The sequence below is a fragment of the Elgaria multicarinata genome, chromosome 19 (genome assembly GCF_023053635.1).
Source record: "Elgaria multicarinata webbii isolate HBS135686 ecotype San Diego chromosome 19, rElgMul1.1.pri, whole genome shotgun sequence".
NCBI lineage: Eukaryota > Metazoa > Chordata > Lepidosauria > Squamata > Anguidae > Elgaria > Elgaria multicarinata.
In genome coordinates, this window is record NC_086189.1 from 17,303,699 (window position 1) to 17,323,506 (window position 19,808).

The 19,808-nt window shown below is 47.3% G+C and overlaps 1 protein-coding gene across 4 annotated transcripts; it reads left to right on the forward strand.

Moving 5' to 3' along the window:
• Positions 1-732: 732 nt before the first annotated feature.
• On the forward strand, positions 733-15,287 carry GFI1B (growth factor independent 1B transcriptional repressor). 4 transcript variants are annotated; one of them, XM_063144726.1, is made up of 8 exons: positions 733-884; positions 5,802-5,922; positions 8,831-8,962; positions 9,769-9,927; positions 10,058-10,311; positions 12,011-12,148; positions 13,319-13,484; positions 14,805-15,080. In XM_063144726.1, the coding sequence occupies exons 3-8, from the start codon at positions 8,842-8,844 to the stop codon at positions 14,981-14,983; spliced, it is 1,017 nt and encodes a 338-aa protein (XP_063000796.1). In that variant the 5' UTR covers positions 733-884; positions 5,802-5,922; positions 8,831-8,841; the 3' UTR covers positions 14,984-15,080. The 4 variants fall into 4 exon arrangements, with proteins under 4 accessions (XP_063000796.1, XP_063000797.1, XP_063000794.1 ...); XM_063144727.1 differs by having other exon boundaries at positions 5,802-5,899; XM_063144724.1 differs by lacking the exon at positions 5,802-5,922.
• Positions 15,288-19,808: the final 4,521 nt, after the last annotated feature.

Here is a 19,808-nt window from a genome sequence, read left to right on the forward strand (position 1 = left end):
TTGTGCTGCAGCCATCTCACGCCGTAAAGAGGCGAGACGTTAATAACATACGCACGTTTTTTACATCTGTAATGTAACGTAATGTGCTAAATTGTATGGTGTTTGATTGGAGTGCTGGTTGTTATACCGTAATAAACTTATTCATTCAAAGCGCTGTGCACACATTATCCCGGCAAACCTTACGACAGCTTTGTAAGGTAGGCCAAGGTGATTATCTCCCATATTGCAATGGGGAGGCATTTGGGGGTGCTGTTGAGAGAATTATGCCTTACCTGAGTCCACCTCTTGCATGCAAGGCTGTGAGATCTGAGTGCGAGGGATTCCCACATTTAAAAAAACAACCGCACAAATTTCCTTCGCGGACCCAGCCGTACGTTTTTCAGATGCGTACATTTAGGCAAGTCCCTTTGCCATTTAAGTTTCTGGTTGTTGTCGTTTTTATAAAATCGATATCTCTAAAGAACACTCCACCAAACAACGAAAAGGGAGCAGCCGTTTGTGAAAGGGTGCTACTTTTCTTGCTGAGATGAAATTGAGCAACACGACAGCCCTGTTCAAGTTTTCAAAGTCTGGGACGTTTTGATAAGCAAATACTGTCAAGAGTTTTGCTTCCTCATTGGCCCTGTCTGTTCACCGCCAGATTTTGACACGAATAATCTGATTGAAAAATCAGGGAGGAGACTGGGTGCGAAAAGGGGGAAAAAGCAAGAAAAGGAGAAAGAGAGAGAGACAAGTATCTAACCGCAGCAGAGAAATGTGAAATGTTAACAGAAGCAGAAAGCTAAAAGGGAGTTAACTTCTAAAGAAGTTTAGTCAAGAAGCAGAGAACATCTCAGAGGAAAATTTCAAGCCTTACGTTCTGCTAACAACAACCCTGCAAACAGGTGATTTTTCCCTTCATCATCTTAAAAAATACTTTATTATTATTATTATTATTATTATTATTATTATTTATTTATTTAACTGTAAATTTTATCCCTTTGAGCAAAGTTATTAAAGCTTGTACTGAAGCAAGAGACAGGAACACAATATTTAGGAAAGTATTCACGCTAGAAGAGCTATGGGGAGCTATTTTGGGGGGGTAATTTGGGAACAAAAAATAATTATTATATGGGCATCGTCTGGGGAGAGCTTTGGTCAGGATAAATCCATCAGTGCAGGCAGACAGGAGAGATTTTATTTATTTATTTAAACTACTTATATATTTATTATTTATTTATTATTTACGATATTTATTAAGGGGACAATGTGAAAAGGAGGACAGGGCTCCTGTATCTTTAACAGCTGAATAGTAAAGGGGATTTCAGCAGGTGTCATTTGTAGGCACGCAGGACCTGGTGAAATTCCCTCTTAGTCACAACAGTTAAAGCTGCAGGAGCCCTGTCGTCTTTAGCTAGAGTGACCAGATACAAAAGAGGGCAGGGCTGCTGCAGCTTTAGCTGTTGTGATGTAGAAGGAATTTCACCAGGTGCCGTATGCGTACAAATGGCACTTGCTGAAATTCCCTTTTCTATACAACTTTTAAAGATACAGGAGCCCGGTCCTCTTTTCCATAGGGTCACCCTAGATTTGCTAGAAGACTAGTAATAATTTCTTAGTCACTAGAACAGGACAAATCCCCATGAATATGTAAGACAAAAGTATTGGGAATGTGCATAGGTATATAATGGGTGGATCCTGTAATATATTGGTTTGGCATTTGTAGCTTGCTTGTTCGTTTCCAGCCATCTTAATGTGTTAAGGGCCCAATCCTGGGTATGTTTAGACAGTAAAATGTTCCCCAATGTTCAATATTCGCCATCCAGACATATTTGTTGGAGAACGCTGGAAGTTATAGGTTTTTTCTCTCTCTCTCTCTCTAAACACGCATAGGATTGCACCCTTAGTCTCATTTATGCATATATACATATCTAGGTAGCACAGCCTTTCCCGAACTGAGTCCCTCCAGAGGTGTTGTACTACAACTCCCATCGCTGGGTGGGGGATGTTGGAAGTTGTAGTCAAACACCAGGTTGAGGAAGGATAGTCGTACAGAATACGTGTGTGTATATGTGTATCTGAACTGGTATTTCTCATGAGAGATAATTTTGAAAAATACACGAATTTCAAAATTATCTTTCATGAGAAATATAAAGTAGCATCCCTCTCGTTAAAGAGGCTCACTGTCTGGGACTCCAGAAGTGGTGTGTGTGTGTGTGTGTTTTAGTTTGGTTTTTAAAGTGCTCAAAACATCCAGGCTATGACGCTGCCAATTTTTAGATGCATTTTTTTTTAAAATCAATCTTCTTCTTTAATGAGCAAACAATAAAGTTATAAGCGATCGCATTCAATATCATTGAAACAAATTGATCGTAATTGCAGGGACGCTTTATTTATTTTTAAAAGAGAAGCATCTTAAAAACCAGGAACTGATCAAAGTCAGAACTATGTTCTATAAATGTTCTTTAAACCACCCTTTGCTCCAACAGCAGGGGTTTTTTTGGGGTGGGGGGGTTGCCTGACAATCCTGGGAGCGGTCTGTTGTATACGATTCCCCAATGCTGGGCTCGACTTTGCCATGCACAAGCAGCATGGCGAGAGAACTGGGCCCGATTCACAAGGCGCTGCTACACTTGCCTGCTCAGAAGTAAGCCCTGCTGAATTCAACGGGACTTACTCTAAGGTCAGCGCGCAGCCTTAACCAGCTAGAGATCAGTGTGCGCGCGCGGTTCTTTTCAAGAGAAACGAGAGAGGTTCCGAAAGGTGTTCTGTTTTCGCGATGCGCGTGCAAGGTGTGAACCGCCCAGAGAGCTTCAGCTACTTGGGTGATATAAAAATGCGAGAAATAAATCATCATCATAAACAAAGAGGGAGGCCCCTTTTTTTTTTTAGAAAGCTGAAGGCAAACTGAAGGCACTCCATACAGCCCGGGAACAACTTTTAACAAACCTGCCAAAAGTGTTTGACTAGCAGCATTGATGCAGCTTGGGCTGTGAACATCAGAAAAGCCCTGCTGGATCAGACCGAGGTCCATCTAGTCCAGCATTCTCTTCACACGGTAGCCAACCACGAGAAGCCCGCAAGCAAGACAGCACCCTCCCGCCCATGTTCCCCAGCAACTGGCGTACATATTCAGACTGCCTCTGCTAGGGTGACCATATGAAAAGGAGGACAGGGCTCCTGTATCTTTAACAGTAATGTAGAAAAGGGAATTGCAGCAGGTGTCAATTGAAGTGGGTGAAATTCCCTCTTCATCACAACAGTTAAAGCTACACTAGCTATAGTAGAGTGGCCAGATACAAAAGAGGGCAGGGCTTCTGCAGCTTTAACTGTGTTGATGAAGAGAGAATTTCACCCTCTTCAATTGACAACTGCTGAAATCCCCTTTTCTACATTACAGTTAAAGATACAGGAGCCCTGTCCTCCTTTTCATATGGTCACCCTAGCCTCTGCTACTGGAGGTACCATAGAGCCATCGGGACTAGTAGCCATTAATTTCCTTCTCCTCCAGGAATTTCTCTAACCCCTTTTAAAGCCCTCCAAACTGGTGGCCATCACTACGTCTTGTGGCAGAGAATACCACAGTTTAACTATGTGCTTGGAGTCAAAAACTATGGCCCCAGGGGAGGGGGGCAGAGGCAAATACACCCCCCCCCAGTAAGCAGAAGGTGATGGGGGCAGCAGAAAGCTTTCGCTTATGTGATTCACTCTAGAACAGCCTTCCTCAACCTGGGGCGCTCCAGATGTGTTGGACTGTATCTCCCAGAATGCCCCAGCTGGGGCATTCTGGGAGATGCAGTCCAACACATCTGGAGCGCCCCAGGTTGAGGAAGGCTGTAACATATCAGGACTGCAGCAGCAGTTGGTTAGGGACCAGCAGAAATGTTACTTATGTGCTTTATAACTGGCCCGAACTTTCCCTTTCCCGAATTACTGATAACTTAGTAGTTTGCCTTCTTTTGAGCAGTTTATTCCCCATTCTAAATGGTTGAACTACCTCCCCTAAGGCTTAGTTACTGGCACTAAGAGCTTTAAGCTAAAATATACTGGTATTTTTTGGTATGTTGGCTCCGCCCTTTTTTGCCTTTGGCCACACCCACCATGAGGATGTACCCTCCTCAGAGCTTTTCCAAAATGGAATTCGGACCTCGGATCGTCGAAAGACGATCCCCACCCAGGTTTAATCCTTGTCCAACTCTGTAACTACTTCCCCAGGGTAGGCAGATTTGCTACTAGTTGTTTAACTAGAAGCCAGAGGCCCACCAGGTACAAAGTAGGGGCTTAGTGTGTGTGGGGGGGTGTTAGGTGAAGGCGATAGGTGCTTCTGAGCACATCCTCAGCCCTTGTAGGTCATGACATTTACAAGACTGTAACTGCTTCATCAACGGTCAGCCGATTTCAGGCTTGCTAGATCTACTAATTGTTTTACTAGATGCCAGAGGCACACCAGGTACAAAGTAGCAGCTCAGTGTGTGTGTGTGTGTGTGTGCGGTAGGTGAAAGTGTTAGTTGGAATTAAGGAATAGTTTCTTCTGACCACATCTGCAGCCCTAGTAGGTCATGCCCTCTACAAGACTCCGTCAGTGGTTATTCATACCGGATGTTAATGTAAACTCATTAGATCATCTGTTCTAAGCATACAATGAATATTGATCAGATAGGGCGGTGATATAGTTCCCAAAATGTACTGCTGTTGTTTCCTCTCTTTTTTTATTTGAGCGTGAGAAACATCTAGTGAGCTCAACTGTTTGCATTCTGGGATAAACAACAACCAAAAAAAGATCTGATTACTACTACTTATGGTGGGCAAGTGCCCTACTTTACAGGGGACAGTCCTCTGTTTGAAGGTGTCCTTTAATTGAAGAGCTGCCCCATTCAGTTCAATGTACAGAAGAACATTTTAGCTGATTCAGCTCCTAGGCTCATCTCCAATTTGGCTTTTTCCATCATTGACAAGACTATTCAAATTAATTTTTCATCTGGACTACATAAATAGCCAATAATGTGGGCTGCGATGGCGAAAGGAACATCGCAATGCTGTCCAAAAGTTGTGACGTATTAGGAATGAAGTGGAGGGTCCCTAAGGGTTGATTTCAACACTTATCACAGGGCTCCCTAACTTTTTTTGGTTTGGTGGACACATTTGGAATTTTGAGACCCTCATGGGCGTTCTCACAAAATGGCTGCCTTGGAGTGGGTCTTGCCCGTTCTTAAAATGGCTGCCAGGGTGGGTGTGGGTGGTGAAAAAAACCACTCATTTCCCAGAAGGCAAACTGGTAAGACTGAAAGAAAAGGAATGTGCCAAGAACCAAAATCACTCTTCTGAATCCAGTCCAGCATCCATTTCCAAGACTGGCCCTACTATTAGGCAAAGTGAGCCAGTTGCCTCAGGCGGCAAATGCAAGGAGGCGGCAGTAAGGCGACGGGTGTGGCGGAGGATGCTGTCCCATGTGTGAGTCTTGAAGAAAGGCTTTTGAACATGGAATGGGACAGGGTGCCATCTTGTTCTCCACCTCACCTGAGCTCCAAAACACCCAACCGCTCTTACGGGCCCTGATAAAGTTGGTGCTGGAAGGTGGCACTTCAGAGCAGCATCCCAGTTTAAAAACAAACACATTAAAAACATTCTTAAGAAATAGAAGAAAAATCAGGAGGGGCACGGAACCTGGCGGGCACCAAAGGGAATGCCCATGGGCAGCAGGCCGTGGTGCCTGGACTTATCATATGCTGTGGATGAGTGCCGGTAGCTGATAACCCTCCACCCTGTGCTGCGTTGCGATAGCATCTTTTTCTCACACATTGTCTTTCTCACACATGGGTCAGGACGCCACCCAGCCCCGCACTGGCGAAGCCGCGTTCCGCAGATGTCAACGCACCTGCGCTGCTCCGCCGCACGAAGCTCCAGCCCATAATAAGAAGAGGTCCGCAGATCATTTGGAAAGGGGTACATTTTGGTCCTCGGAGCTCGGACCTTCGGGACTTGCTTGGCCCAGTGTAGAACCTATGATTTCCCTTCCCATCTCATCGATGGGGCTGGTGGTTCTAAAGGAGCCAATGAGAACTTCCTTCTCAATACAGTTTGGGGGGGATTTTCATCAGGGCTGTTAAACTCCCCCCCTTCCCCCCTGAAGTCCCGAGTCTGGTCCAATCCCCCTCCGGAGGCATTTCTAAAAAATGATACGCCTTTAGCATCACACATACTTTGGTTCTGGTAGGGAGCACAGATGCCTTGATTCCCCAGTACACCTGGGCTGTCCAAAGCCCAGCAAGGAAGTATTCCCTTCACCAAAGAAAGACACTTTCCCCATGCTCAGGAACCATCAGTCCTAGCCCAGATTTCAGTGTTGTTTTTCTTGTAAATGAAGGCTGACAACCTTACATTGGAAACCTGGCCAGAGAGCGAGGCTGCAATTTCTATTTCGAGAATCAGGACAAAGGACAGACTTCCAAGGGCTACCTGTACCAGAATTTGCTTTTTCCGTGCGTGCCTGTGTGCATTTTAACTGTTACTGCGTTGAGCAATTGTAGGAGAAAATGCAAACGACCATGCAAATAAGAGACACTTGATTGCTTTCCAGGGTATTGGACTGAGCGTTTTTCCTGGGTTGTGTTACTGTCGCAGGTGGGGGCGGGGTGGAAGGGGAGGATTTTGCTGCCTGGGGGCAAAGCAAAAGGCTCAATAGAGGATACAGCAAAGGGGAATTCTGCACGTCGCTTTGTACTCCCTCCCTACCCGAAAGGTAGGGAAGTCCAGCGGTACGTTTTGGCAGGGTCCATTTCCCAGGTCAGGAGAAAGTCCTCAGAAATGGACCCTGCGAAAACTTACCGCTGGACTTCTCCACCTTTCGCGGTAGCTCGGGTGACCATATGAGAAGGACAGGGCTCCTGTATCTTCAACAGTTGTGTAGAAAAGGGAATTTCAGCATGCAGGAGTCATTTGAGGCATGCACCACCGGATGAAACCCCCCTCTTCATCACAGCAGTTTAAGCTGCAGGAGCCCTGCCCTCTTTTGTATCTGGTCACTCTAGAATAGCTCCTGCAGCTTTAACTGTTGGGATGAAGAGGGGATTTCACCAGGAGCTGCCTGCCTACAAGTGACACCTGCTGAAATTCCCTTTTCTATACAACTGTTAAAGATACAGGAGCCCGGTCCTCCTTTCCATATGGTCATCCTAACACCAGGGGTGGACAGAAAGGAAATCTCCAGATATTTTGGAATTCAACTCCCATCATTCCTGAGCATTGGCCGTGCTGGCAGGGACTTCTGGGAGTTGAAGTCCAAAACATGTATAGCTCGACCTTTTGCCTGTCCGTGCAGCAGATTCTTGGAGGAGGAGGCTATCCATAGCTACTAGTCCTGATGGTTCTATGCTACCTCCAGTCTCAGAGGCAGTAAGCCTATGGACACCAGTTGCTGGGGAACATGGGTGGGAGGGTGCTGCTGCACCCGTGTCCTGCTTGTGGGTTCGTAGTCGACAGTTGATTGGCCACTGTGTGAACAGAGTGTTCGACTGGATGGACCCTTGGTCTGATGATTATTATTATTATTAATATTTATTTATGAAGTGCCATCAATTTTCATGGCGCTGTACAGAATAAAAGAAAACAAGACCACCTGCCATATGGCTTACAATCTAAAATTGGTTATTTCTTGGTTGGACTACTGCAACCTTCTTCTCACTGGCCTTCCTTCTTCTCACATCAGTCCGTCGGTTTCTGTTCACCACTCTGCTGCTAAGATCATCTTCTTGGCTCGCCGCTCTGACCATGTTACTCCACTTCTGAAATCTCTTCATTGGCTTCCAATTCACTTCAGAATCCAATATAAACTTCTCCTGTTGACCTACAAAGCTTTTCACTGTCTAGCTCCTTCCTATCTTTCCTCTCTCATCTCACACTATTGCCCAGCTCGTGCTCTTCGCTCCTCTGACGCCATGCTTCTCGCCTGCCCAAGGGCCTCTACTTCCCTTGCTCGGCTTCGTCCATTTTCTTCGGCTGCCCCTTACGCCTGGAACGCTCTTCCAGAACATTTGAGAACTACAAGTTCAATTGCAGCTTTTAAAGCTCAGCTAAAAACTTTTCTTTTTCCTAAAGCTTTTAAAACTTGATTTTGTTCTGACTTTTATACTGCCTGTTTGGTGCATTCTCTTCCCCTCCTTATTGTTTTATTATGATTTTATTAGAATGTAAGCCTATGCGGCAGAGTCTTGCTATTTATTGTTTTACTCTGTACAGCACCATGTACATTGATGGTGCTATATAAATAAATAAATACATAAATAAATAATAATATCACAGTAACAGGGGAGGGAGGGGAAAAACCAACCAGGGTAGGGGCATTAACTAAAATATAGACTAGTATGACCACGCTACAATTGAAAAGCTTTCAAGAAAAGAAACGTTTTCAAGCGAAATTGAAAAACTGAAATTGACGTTGTGGTCTGCAAAGGCACTGGAAGAGAATTCCAGGCATAGGGGGCAGGCAGCGAGCGAAAGGGAGGGAGGAGCCAGATGACAGGCTTTAAAAGTGAGAAGAAGAAGCTTGTATTGGATTCCGTAAGAGATAGGAAGCCAGTGGAGGGGTTTTAGAAGCGGGGTGACATGATCAAAACGGCGAGCCAAGAACATAATCCTACCCGCCGAATGATGAATGGAGACCAGTGGAGACAGATGAGAAGAAGGAAGACCGGTCAAGAAATAATTACAATGATCCATCATGGCTCTTCCTACGTTCTCATGTTCTTACGTAATGTAACTCTTTTACTTTCGGGGAGGTTACCAAAGAGAGGCAGGGACATGTTTGTGGCTCTTCTCTGTGCTTCGGTTGTCTTTATGGATCTCTGCTCCCCAGGTGAACAGGAGATGCCACGGTCCTTCTTGGTGAAGAGTAAGAAGGCCCACTCACACCACCGGCATCGCGCCGTGGACGAGGGTCTCCTCCTGCCGAAATGGGATCCGCCAACAGCAGGGCCCTGCTCTAGTGGTAGGTCAGCTGGGTGACCAGCCTCCGTGAGGACATTGGTTAGAAGATAGGCTGTGAACCTCTTCGATGGATGAATGAAAGTCCTGCGGCTTCTATAAATTTGCCTTTGTTTTGCATGATTTGTAACAGAGGTGTTGAACCTCTTCCCATCCGAGGGCCGAATTCCATTTCAGAGAAGCTCTCGGGGGCCGCATTCCAGTGGTGGGCGGGGCTAAAATACCAGCAGATTTTAACTCAACGTTTTTACTGCACAAAATTCAGCCTTAGGAGAGGCACCCCAACCTTTTAGAGGGGGGGAAACTGCGGAAAAGTCAGGAAACCACTAAAGAAATAACAGGGGCAATGAATCCAAAGGGAATTTGATTTGAAGCAGGATCTGTTTGGGGAAATTCATTGGGGCTCAGTTAATTGAAGGGGTACTATTGATTTGGGATGGTTTTGGGGTGCAAATCTATTAAAGATTTGGGGGGGATTTGGAAGGGCAATGAAATGGCCGGCCTGTAATGAAATTTAAATACTTTCTAGTAACGATTATATATATATAGAATCATAGAATAGTAGAGTTGGAAGGGCCCTATAATGCCATCGAGTCCAACCCCCTGCCCCATGCAGGAATCCTCCTTAAAGCATCCCTGACCGATGGCTGTCCAGGTGCCTCTTGAAAGAGGTTGAGGAACAAGAACAGCTGGCGACCATAGCGATGAGAAGGTGGATTCACTGAGGGAGGGCCCCCACAAAGGGTGTCTTGTCCTGCAAAACCCAGAGCTGCCACGGAACTAAGCCATAATTCTGTTCCAACATCACAGTTATTTATGGTAACGACGGCCCAGAGGAGAGCAAGCCCTTCACCACAGGTTACCCACCATGCCCTGCTCCGAAGGAAGAAAATGAACCCAAAGAGGGCAAGGACGAAAAATCCCCTGCCCAGAATATGACCAGGATAACATCAGGACCACCGACCCCAGGTGAGGGGATGAAGTGGTAGAGTCCTAAAGGGAGGGTGGAACAGAGTATTATTAAAAAGTTATAATACGGCAATGGTATATTTTAAGCGGAATGATCAACTCTTCCCCCACCCCACCTGTCTTGCCCCAGAGACACCCGTCCCAGCCCTGAAAACCAAAGATGTCGGCAATATGGAGAGCGCTTCTCCCACTTTCTACAAGCCCAGTTTTGCATGGGATGCCTTGCACCCTCCGTACAGCTATCGTCCCATGTCTTCCGCCCTTGTGGAGCGCTCCTTCAGCCTGTACGGGACCCACCTGCTCCCGGCCTCAGAACCGCCTCTGGATTACAGCATGAGATTCTCACCGGACATGGAGACGTACCACTGCGTGATATGTAACAAAGTGAGTTGCCCGTAGGCCGTGCGCTCGCCTCGAGGGACCCCGTTTACCCAAGGGCAACCCCAATTTTCTGGTAATTGTCCCCAGGCCTGACGTCAGCACTTGGCACCCTCATATAGCTGCTGGAGCCAAATTTTGGCCCTCAGTGCTTGGCGGCCATTTAAACTTCCCAGAATGCCTTGGAGTGAGGCCGTAACAATGGCAGGGCGCCATTGTAAACTCCCACAATGGCCCAGAGCAATGCTATGTCACTGTGTGTGTGAATGTGAGCGTTTGTGTGTTTAATTGTAATTCCTCACAATGGTCCAAAGGCCCAGAGTGAAGTTACATCACAGGGGGTGAGCCGGGGGTGGGTGGGCAACGCCAATGTAATTTCCCCACAACGGTCAAGAAAGAACCACTTAATCAAGGGGTGTCAAATCTCTTTCACCCGAGGGCCCTGAAATCCTCCAGGGATGCATCATGGAAGCACCTTGGAGAGCTCCTTTAGAGCTCTGACTGAATGGATTCATTGCCCCACTGCCATTGTCAATAACAATGGAGATTACTAAGGCCCTCTTACTTAAGAGGAATCCAGGAAGACTCTACAGGCCAGATGGGAACCTCCGCGGGCCGAATTCGGCCTGCAGATCAGAGGTTCCTCTCCGCTGCTACAAGCCTTGGTCAAAGGCGGCCAGTTAATATTCCCATTTACAGGAGAGATACGCTGACGCTAAGACTGAGATCAGTATTTAACCCAAGCCATGGTAGATTTTTTTTAAAAAAAATATCTGCCTAGTTCTGCTCTAGATACATCTTGATAGCGTTCACAAAAGCCCAAGACCAGAACGCCACCTTACAAGGCGAAGTCAGGATTTCCAATCCCATGTTTGCCTGGTAAATCCCCTATGGTCATCAGGGCCAAGGTAGAGGAGAATCATTGAGCAAGAGGAAGGGGGCTTTATTTTTACTTTAATTATTTTATTTTTATTTAGTTTATTTTCAGTTTAAACTTAAATTTAAGTTAAGATTAAATTTAAACTTAAGTTTAAGATTAAATTTAAGTTTGTTTAATTTATATTTATATATGTTAGTATATCTATAAATGCATTTATATTTATATATATTATTACTAGCTGTACCCGGCGTAACATACGCCATTGTAGCATATCTTAAAATTTATTAATTAAATATTGCGGGGGCGCGGGCTGCTTCGAGGCCGCCGATACAGTGACGTCTGGCAGACCTGGGGGGCAAGGAGGTCAGGGGGAGGGGGAGCAGGTGTCCCCCTCTCCCCGGGGTTCCTGTCAGCCTTGGGCCGCCCGCCCAGCTCGCATGAGATTAGGCTGGGGCCTGGGCTCACAGCAGGTGAGCGGCTGGCCACCAAGGGCCCCGGCCATGCCTCACTCATGCTCCAGGCTGTGGCGCTGCCCCCTTCGTGTGGGGGGGAGCGAAGAGGCGGAAAGGGGGGTAGGATTACCTTGGAAAGCCCGGAGGAGTCGGGCGAGGGGCTTAGCAACCTGTATCAGCTGACGTTACACGTTGTTACTGCACCTTAGCAACCTGTATCAGCTGAAGCCTGTACGGAAACATATCTGAGTGTTTTATATATATATATGCTGATGATGATGATGATTTAAAAATGAATAGGAGTGAGGGAAAAGAAGACCAAGCAACGGAGGTGGAACTGCCATAGTTTTAAAAACACCTCTTTGTTTTCCAGATATTTTCCACCCCCCACGGTCTGGAGGTCCACGTCCGAAGATCGCACAGCGGCACACGGCCCTTCGCTTGCGAGGTTTGCGGCAAAACCTTTGGGCACGCCGTGAGTTTGGAGCAACACACCAACATCCACTCTCAGGTGGGTTTGGAAGCTGACGCGGCAGGGCCTGTCCCAGACCGCTTACCTGTCCTCTCTCGAACACCTGTCCTCTCTTACCTGTCCTCTCTCTCGAACACTCTGACCAGCAACTAGCTTTTTCAGGGGGCCACTTTGAGAAAAGGGGTAAAACAGGGGTGCAGAACCTCTTTCAGCCGAATCCCATTTTGGAGAAGCGCTCGGGGGGGCGCGTTCTAGTGGTGGGCGGGGCTGGAATCAAAAGGGGCGGAGCCAAAATACCAAAAACCACCAGCAGATTGTAATTTAAATCTCTTACTACCAGTAGTTAAACCTGAGGAGAAGCATTTCACTATTTTAGAAGAGAGGGGAAATCAGGACAAAAGCCCCAAGGAACCACTCAAAAGCTGGGAGGGGGGGGTGAGAATTGGGGGAAGTCAAGAGAAGGGGCCATGGCCATTTGGTGATCATAAGAAGAACGTTAGAGGAGCCCTGCTGGATCAGGCCAAGGGTCCATCTAGCCCAGCACTCTGCTTACACAGTGGCCAACCAGCTGCCGACCAGGGACCCACAAACAGGACACGAGTGCAATAGTACTCTCCTGCCCATGTTCCCCAGCAACTGGTGCATGTTGACTTACTGCCTCGGATACTGGAGGTAGCACATAGCCATCAGGACTAGTAGCCATTGATATAGCCTTCCCCTCCAGGTATTTATCCAACCCCCATCCAAATGGGTGGCCGTCACTACGTCTTACAGGACCCAAATTCCCTAGTGTAACTCTGCGCTGTGTGAAGAAGGACTTCATTCGCTCTGTCCTGAGTCTCCCAACAATCAGCTTCATGGGAGGACCCCGTTGGGTTCTAGTATTATGGGTGAAGAAGGCCCCTGGGTCTGAGGGTTTGCACCTCTGGGAGCTCCGCAGCACATGGCTCAAAAACTAGACACGGGTTTGGATTAACAAGGTGGTTCCTTTGTTTGAAAAAGGTTGGAGACTTCTTGTAATTCCGAGGAAAGAAAGCTTAACTTTCAAAGAAGTCAACAAAAAAACTAGGCCGCTTCTGAGCTAATATTAAAGGCCCAGGAACCCTACCGTCCTCTGCAGTTGGCTATCCCAGCAGCTCAGAGGGTCTCGTCTTTGAATAATTGGCCTGACGTTACACCCATCTGCCGCTGATCTTACCCCCGTCGCAGGAGAAAAGCTTTGACTGCAAAATGTGCGGCAAGTCGTTCAAGCGGTCCTCGACGCTGTCCACCCACCTCCTGATCCACTCGGACACGCGGCCGTACCCTTGCCAGTACTGTGGGAAGCGTTTCCACCAGAAGTCAGACATGAAGAAGCACACTTACATCCATACTGGTAAGGTGGGACCCTCCCGGCAAGGGGACACCCTGGAGGAGTATATTGCACCTTTGCGTCTATTGCACACGCAGGTGCAATATAGGGCAGGCCGAGCCCCCAAAACACAGAGAGATTCGCAACTCTCGTAAGAACATCAGAAGAGCCCTGCTGGATCAGACCAAGGGTCCATTTAGTCCCCCATTTTGTTCACACAGTGACCAATCAGGCAAGCCCACAAGCATGAGTGCAGCAGCACCCTCCCACCCATGTTCCCCAGCAACTGGTGTACATAGGATTAATGCCTCTGCTGGTGGAGATAGCACACAACCATCAGGGCTAGTTGCCATGGATAGACTTTGCCTCCAGGAATTTATCCAACCCCCTTTTAAAGCCTTCCAAATTGCTGGCCATCACTACATCTTGTGGCAGTGAGTTCCATAGTTTAACTCGGCGCTGTGTGAAGAAGTCCTTCCTTCGATCTGTCCTGAATCTCCCACCCATCAGCTTCATGGGATACGACCCCGTTGGTTTCTAGCGTTCTGAGAGAGGGAGGAAAATGTCTCCCTGTCCATATTCTCCACGCCGTGCATCATTTTTGTACACCTCTATCCTGCCTCCCCTTCGCCTCCTTTTTTCCAAGCTAAACTGTCCCAGACAAAACTTTCCTTGTAGGTGAGTTGCTCCAGCCCCTTGATCGTTTTACAACTCCTTTTCTGCACTTCTCCCAACCCTAAAATATCCTTTTTTCAACGTGTGTGACCAGAGCACAGTGGTCCAAGTTGGCTCACACATTAGGTTTGTATCAGAGCATATCTTGTCGAAGGCTATCCACGGCTACTAGTCCTGATGTCTATATCCTCTCTCCAGTATCAGAGGCAGTAGGCCTATGTACACCAGTTGCTGGGGAACATGGGTGGGAGGGTGCTGTGGCACTCATGTCCTCCTTGGGGGTCCCTGGTCGATAGCTGGCTGGCCAGTGTGTGAACAGAGTGCTGGCCCGGATCTACACTACTGCTTTAAAGCGCTTTATAACAGTTTTATAGTGCTTTAAAGCAGTTAAAGTGCTTTATAACTGTTATAAAGCGCTTTAAAGCAGTGTAGTGTAGATCCGGCCCTGATCCAGCAGGGATCTTCTTCTTATGTTCGGTATAATATTGGCAGTTTTATTTTCGATTCCTGTCAAGAGACCATTTTCTAACCATTAGGTCCTCGTGATGAAACATCCTGGTCTAATAACCTGTAATCTGCCTGATGCAGGAAAACTGGGATAACAATACCCAATTGGCTGCCTATAATAATATGGACTTCCCCCACCCCTCTTCTCTTTCTCATCCACAGGAGAAAAGCCACACAAATGCCAGGTCTGTGGCAAAGCTTTCAGCCAGAGCTCCAACCTCATCACGCACAGCCGCAAGCACACCGGCTTCAAGCCGTTCAGTTGCGAGCTCTGTGGGAAAGGGTTCCAGCGCAAGGTGGATTTGCGGCGTCACCGGGAGAGCCAGCATAGCCTCAAGTGAGAGAGGACGGCCCCCGTCGCCGAGTTCAGCTAATAAAGCAGGGGTGGGGGACCTGCGGCCCGCGGGCCAAAGGTGGGCCTTTACAAACCCCGCCCACTTTTGGCTCTGACTCCGCCCACTTTGGGCACTCACCACAGCCACTGCCGGAATATTCCCTGACAAGTTTTGCCTGAAGTAATAAGACCCTCAGCAGGGAAAAGGTTCCCCGACCCCTGAGCTGAGGGAAGGCAGAGAGACGAGTAGCCCTGAGAGACCGTGCAGAGAGGGCAATATATTGGACAGAAAGAATCAGTTTGGCCTCAAACACCTTGAAGTTATGTTGTTCCTTAACCTCCATTTTCCCCATATGCAGAGTGGAGGGAACACGCTCTTTCTGTTCCTCCCAGAGAAAGGACAAATGCCTCGTCTACACATACGTAAAGCGGTAGAGTCCTGAGGTGGTAGAGGGGACTGTACCACTTCTGACTGCATGGAACCATTTCCAGACAAGAGTTCTATGAAACGAAATCTTTATTTAAACAGCCCTGCTATCCTCTTTATGTTTCTCCTGCTCTCTCTCTGTGCTGTCATATGGAGTCATCCCTTGGGGTAAGGGCTGTAGTGGTAGAGTCCTTGCTTTACATGCAGAAGGACCCAGGTTCAGTCCCTGACCTGTCAAGGTAGCTGCCAGGCCGCTTAGACAATACCGAACACGATGGACCAATGGTCTGACTCACTGTACCGTTAAAACATGCCACATCCTGTATCCGTTTTATATCAGTTTATATCATGGCTTCCCCCGAGAATTCCTGGGAGTGATCATTTGCTGAGAATTGTCTAGCTGAGAGATCCCCTAGGCCAGAAGTGGTGGACGCTAGATCTCCAGATGTTTGGGACGTCAACTCCAGGTGCTCCTGACCATTCTGGAAGGGGCGTATGGGTGGTGAAGTTGAAAATATCTGCCTATCCCTACACTTTTCATAGAACTATGGTGTACACAGGGTACCTGTGTACCACCCAGAGAGCTTCGGCTGTGGGGCGGAATATAAATGTAATAAAATAAATAAATAAATAAATACCCTGTGGAGACAGAAAATTATTGTTAAGGATGCAGTCCTATGCATGTTTAGACAGAAAAACAGTCTTTAGACAGAAAAAGGCCATGTTTAGTCAAGATAAAAGTCCCAGCATTTCCCGAGAAGCGGGATACAATTATTTAAGTCCGCAATCGTATGCATATTTAGACAGAGAAAAGGTCCTATAACTCCCAGCATTCCCAAGCCAGCTGGTTGGGGGATGATGGGAGTTGTAGGATGTTTTCTCTGTCTAAACATGCATACAACTGTGCCCTAAACCACTTTAAGCCTATAATGTCGGTATACCCTGAAACAGAGAACGTAGGGCGTTATCTTGCTAACCACTCCGCGATTTTAAAAAAAATGGAAAGGAAAGCAGTACAGAAATTCTCTGAGTTAAATAAACAAACCACTTTGCAGCAAAGGGATTAATGTCTCAATACCATGTTCCTAAAACTGTGGGCTGATGCTGTTTTCAGTTTGGGGAGCTCTCCCAGCATACACACACATTTCTCTTCTTTCTCAAAGAACACTGTAAATAAATATGTATTTATGCTTATCATTATATCCACACTTTTAAAAAATAAATAAGTCAGGCGATAAGAACTTCTCCAAGTCATTGGTGTTTCATAAAGAGGGCTGTGCATTGCATATGACTGGGCCATTATTGGGGTGCTAATATCTGTGTCGGGGTATCTTTTGCCTGCTTCGGGGGATTCAGAAACCCAAAGGCCTGAGGTGGCTGCTGTGTCGTATAATACGGTGACCCTATGGCAAGGAGGACCGGGCTCCTGTATCTTTAATAGTTGAATAGAAAAGGGAATTTCAGCAGGCGTCCTTTGAATGCATGCAGCACCTGGTGAAATCCCCTCTTCGTCACAACAGTTAAAGCTGCAGAAGCCCTGCCCTCTTGACCACATGCAAAGTGGGCAGGACTGCTGCATAGGGTGACCCTATGGAAAGGAGGACAGGGCTCTTGTAGCTTTAACAGTTGTATGGAAAGGGGAATTTCAGCAGGTGTCATTTGTATGCATGCAGCACCGGGTGAAATTCCCTCTTCATCACAACAGTTAAAGCTGTAGGAGCTATACTAGAGTGACCAGTTACAAAAGAGGGCAGGGCTCTCTTACATGCGAACCAGCCAGATCTGGTTTGCATGTAACAACAAGCCAACTTACAGGTTGAGTATGGGTTGTTGTTGAATCATGGGTTGTTGTTATGTGCACACCTTGCACTCTGATTTAACTATGGGTTGTTAACCCCAAACAACCCAGAGTTCACAACTCAACAACAAAACATGGGTCTCTTCCTGGATTGTTCATAGTTAACAACCCATAGATAAAGCACAATGCAGGGTTTGCACGTAATGACAACCCAGGATACAACAACAAGCCAGGATACAACAACAAGCCATCCTCAGCCCATATTTTGGGTTGTTGTTACATGTGAAGCAAGCCCTCCGGTGCTTCTATAACTCTGTCTCTCTACTTCTGTTTGCTCGCTAGCTTGTTCGTTTACTCCCTCTGGGCCAGACCAAGAGGTGGGTGAGCCTGCGAGTGTAATGCTGAAGAGGTGGAACAGGCTGATGGGGCTCTTCTCAGTGGGCCCCCTGATAAAATGTGGGCCGCAGCCGGTGCCCAGCTATGGCAACCTCTGGTGCCAGGCCTGGGCAGAAGTTTCTCCTAATTTCTAGGCTTTTTTTCAGACCAAAATCGGTCTCATGTTTTGTGTGCCATTGTATTATTATTATTATTATTATTATTATTATTATTATTATTATTATTATTTATATAGCACCATCAATGTACATGGTGCTGTACAGATTACACAGTAAATAGCAAGACCCTGCCGCATAGGCTTACAATCTAATAGTAGCCACGTTGTCACGTTGTCACATTTCTGGAGATTGTACAGCCGTGCTTTTTCATTGTTGCTTGTAATCGGTCCTAGATCTGTTCTCCAAACACAGAACACACACACACACACACACACACACACACACCGCTTCTCCTGGCAGGAGTCCTGAAGGGATTGCTTTGCATGCCTCTAATTTGTTAACCAAAGCAGACCAAATAGCAGCCTCCTTCTCTCAAAATAGAGGAATGAAGGTGTTAGGTGGGCAGGGACCACGCTTAGACAATCGCCGTCTCTGTGCTCCAGCCACAGTTGAGATTTTGGTGGGAGGTCAGTTCTGGATTGACTGGTGGGGGCAGGAAGGGATGGGGACGGGGGGGGCGTTTTGTCAGCCACGAGATTAAGATTTGCATGTCGAGAAACAGAGAGAGGGAGGGAGCAGGTGTGTTCCTCTTGCAGGAGTGGACTGACTCTAACCACAAGTTTGTAAGATCTTAAGAGGAGTTTTCGGCAGATCAGACCAAAGGAGACACCCTGTTTCCCACACTGAAGGGTCAGGTGCGTTTAGGAAGCAGTGGAGGTGGGCAGCTCCGGTTGTCAGTGGGGCTGTGAATCCGTTCCGAGTTTCAGCCGCAACCACTCAGAGCTCTAAAGGAGCTATCTTAGGGGACGTCTACACAGTACCACTTTCAATGCTGATCTCCCCCCCACACTGCCAACCCCCCCCCCCGAGTTTCAAAGCGACTACCACTACGACACGTGGATGGGATTGAAACGGAGTATCCGACCCAAAAACTTCACAGCATTGGGTTACACAGATAGTTGGTTGTTTTATTTTGTTCTTCATGGTTTTAGTTTTTGTGAACCGCCCAGAGAGCTTCGGCTATTGGGCGGTATAAAAAAGTAATAAATAAATAAATAGCGACTAACGATGGGGCTCTCTGAGTCATTTCCACCCCGCTCTATAACGCCGCGCAACTATGAAACTATGAACCTACATTATCTGCCGAACTTCGGTTCACCAATGGTACCTGACTGTTGCCATGCCCACTGTTTGGAAACACTCATTTGGGTCCGGCTCCCCAGTCTGCACACTTGCAAGGCTTCGCACATGCGCAGGGGCGTGCCCGGGCGGTACGTGTGCTGCGATCATTCCAAAATGGAATGGAAGCCATTGGGGCTTCAAAACACTGAGACTGCACGGCTGTGAAGGAGCAAGGCGGGGAAACAAAAATGGGAAGAGCTCTGAGGCTGGGTCAGACCAAGGGTCCATCTAATCCAGCACTCTGTTCACACAGGGGCCTGTTTGCGGATCCCTGGTTGACAGCTGGTCAGCCCCTGTGTGGACAGAGTGCTGAACTAGATGGAACCTCGGTCTGATCCTCTTCTGATGTTCTTAAAAACTCTGCAGACCTTTGAACCCTTTTTTCCTTCTGTGGTTCTTCTTCTTCTTCTTCTTCTTCTTCTTCTTCTTCTTCTTCTTCTTCTTCTTCTTCTTCTTCTTCTTCTTCTTCTTCTCCTTCTCCTCCTCCTCCTCCTCCTCCTCCCTGGTTTTATTTATTTGCTCTTCTCTTTTCTATGGCCCACGGCCGGAAAAGGGTGACTCGGGTGTGCGGAACAACCAAAGCGAACCCAACACCTTAAAAGTTCGAAACTCCTCACAATTTCAACCCCGAAGAGGACATTGAGGAAGGGCATGGTGATGACTAGTAACGCTTTGCTTTTTTAAATTTTTCGCCTCTGAAGAGCCTGCCTGCCGAGGAGGACGGGGAGATGAAGGAAGAAAGGACCTGGAAATCTGGGGCTGAGGAACTCCCTGCCTGCAGGGCTCAGCGTTTGGGCGTGATAAGTTTATCAGGCGTTGGCAGCTGCTAACTGTCAGCTGGGGAAGCGGTCTTGGGAGGGCTCCTAGGCCA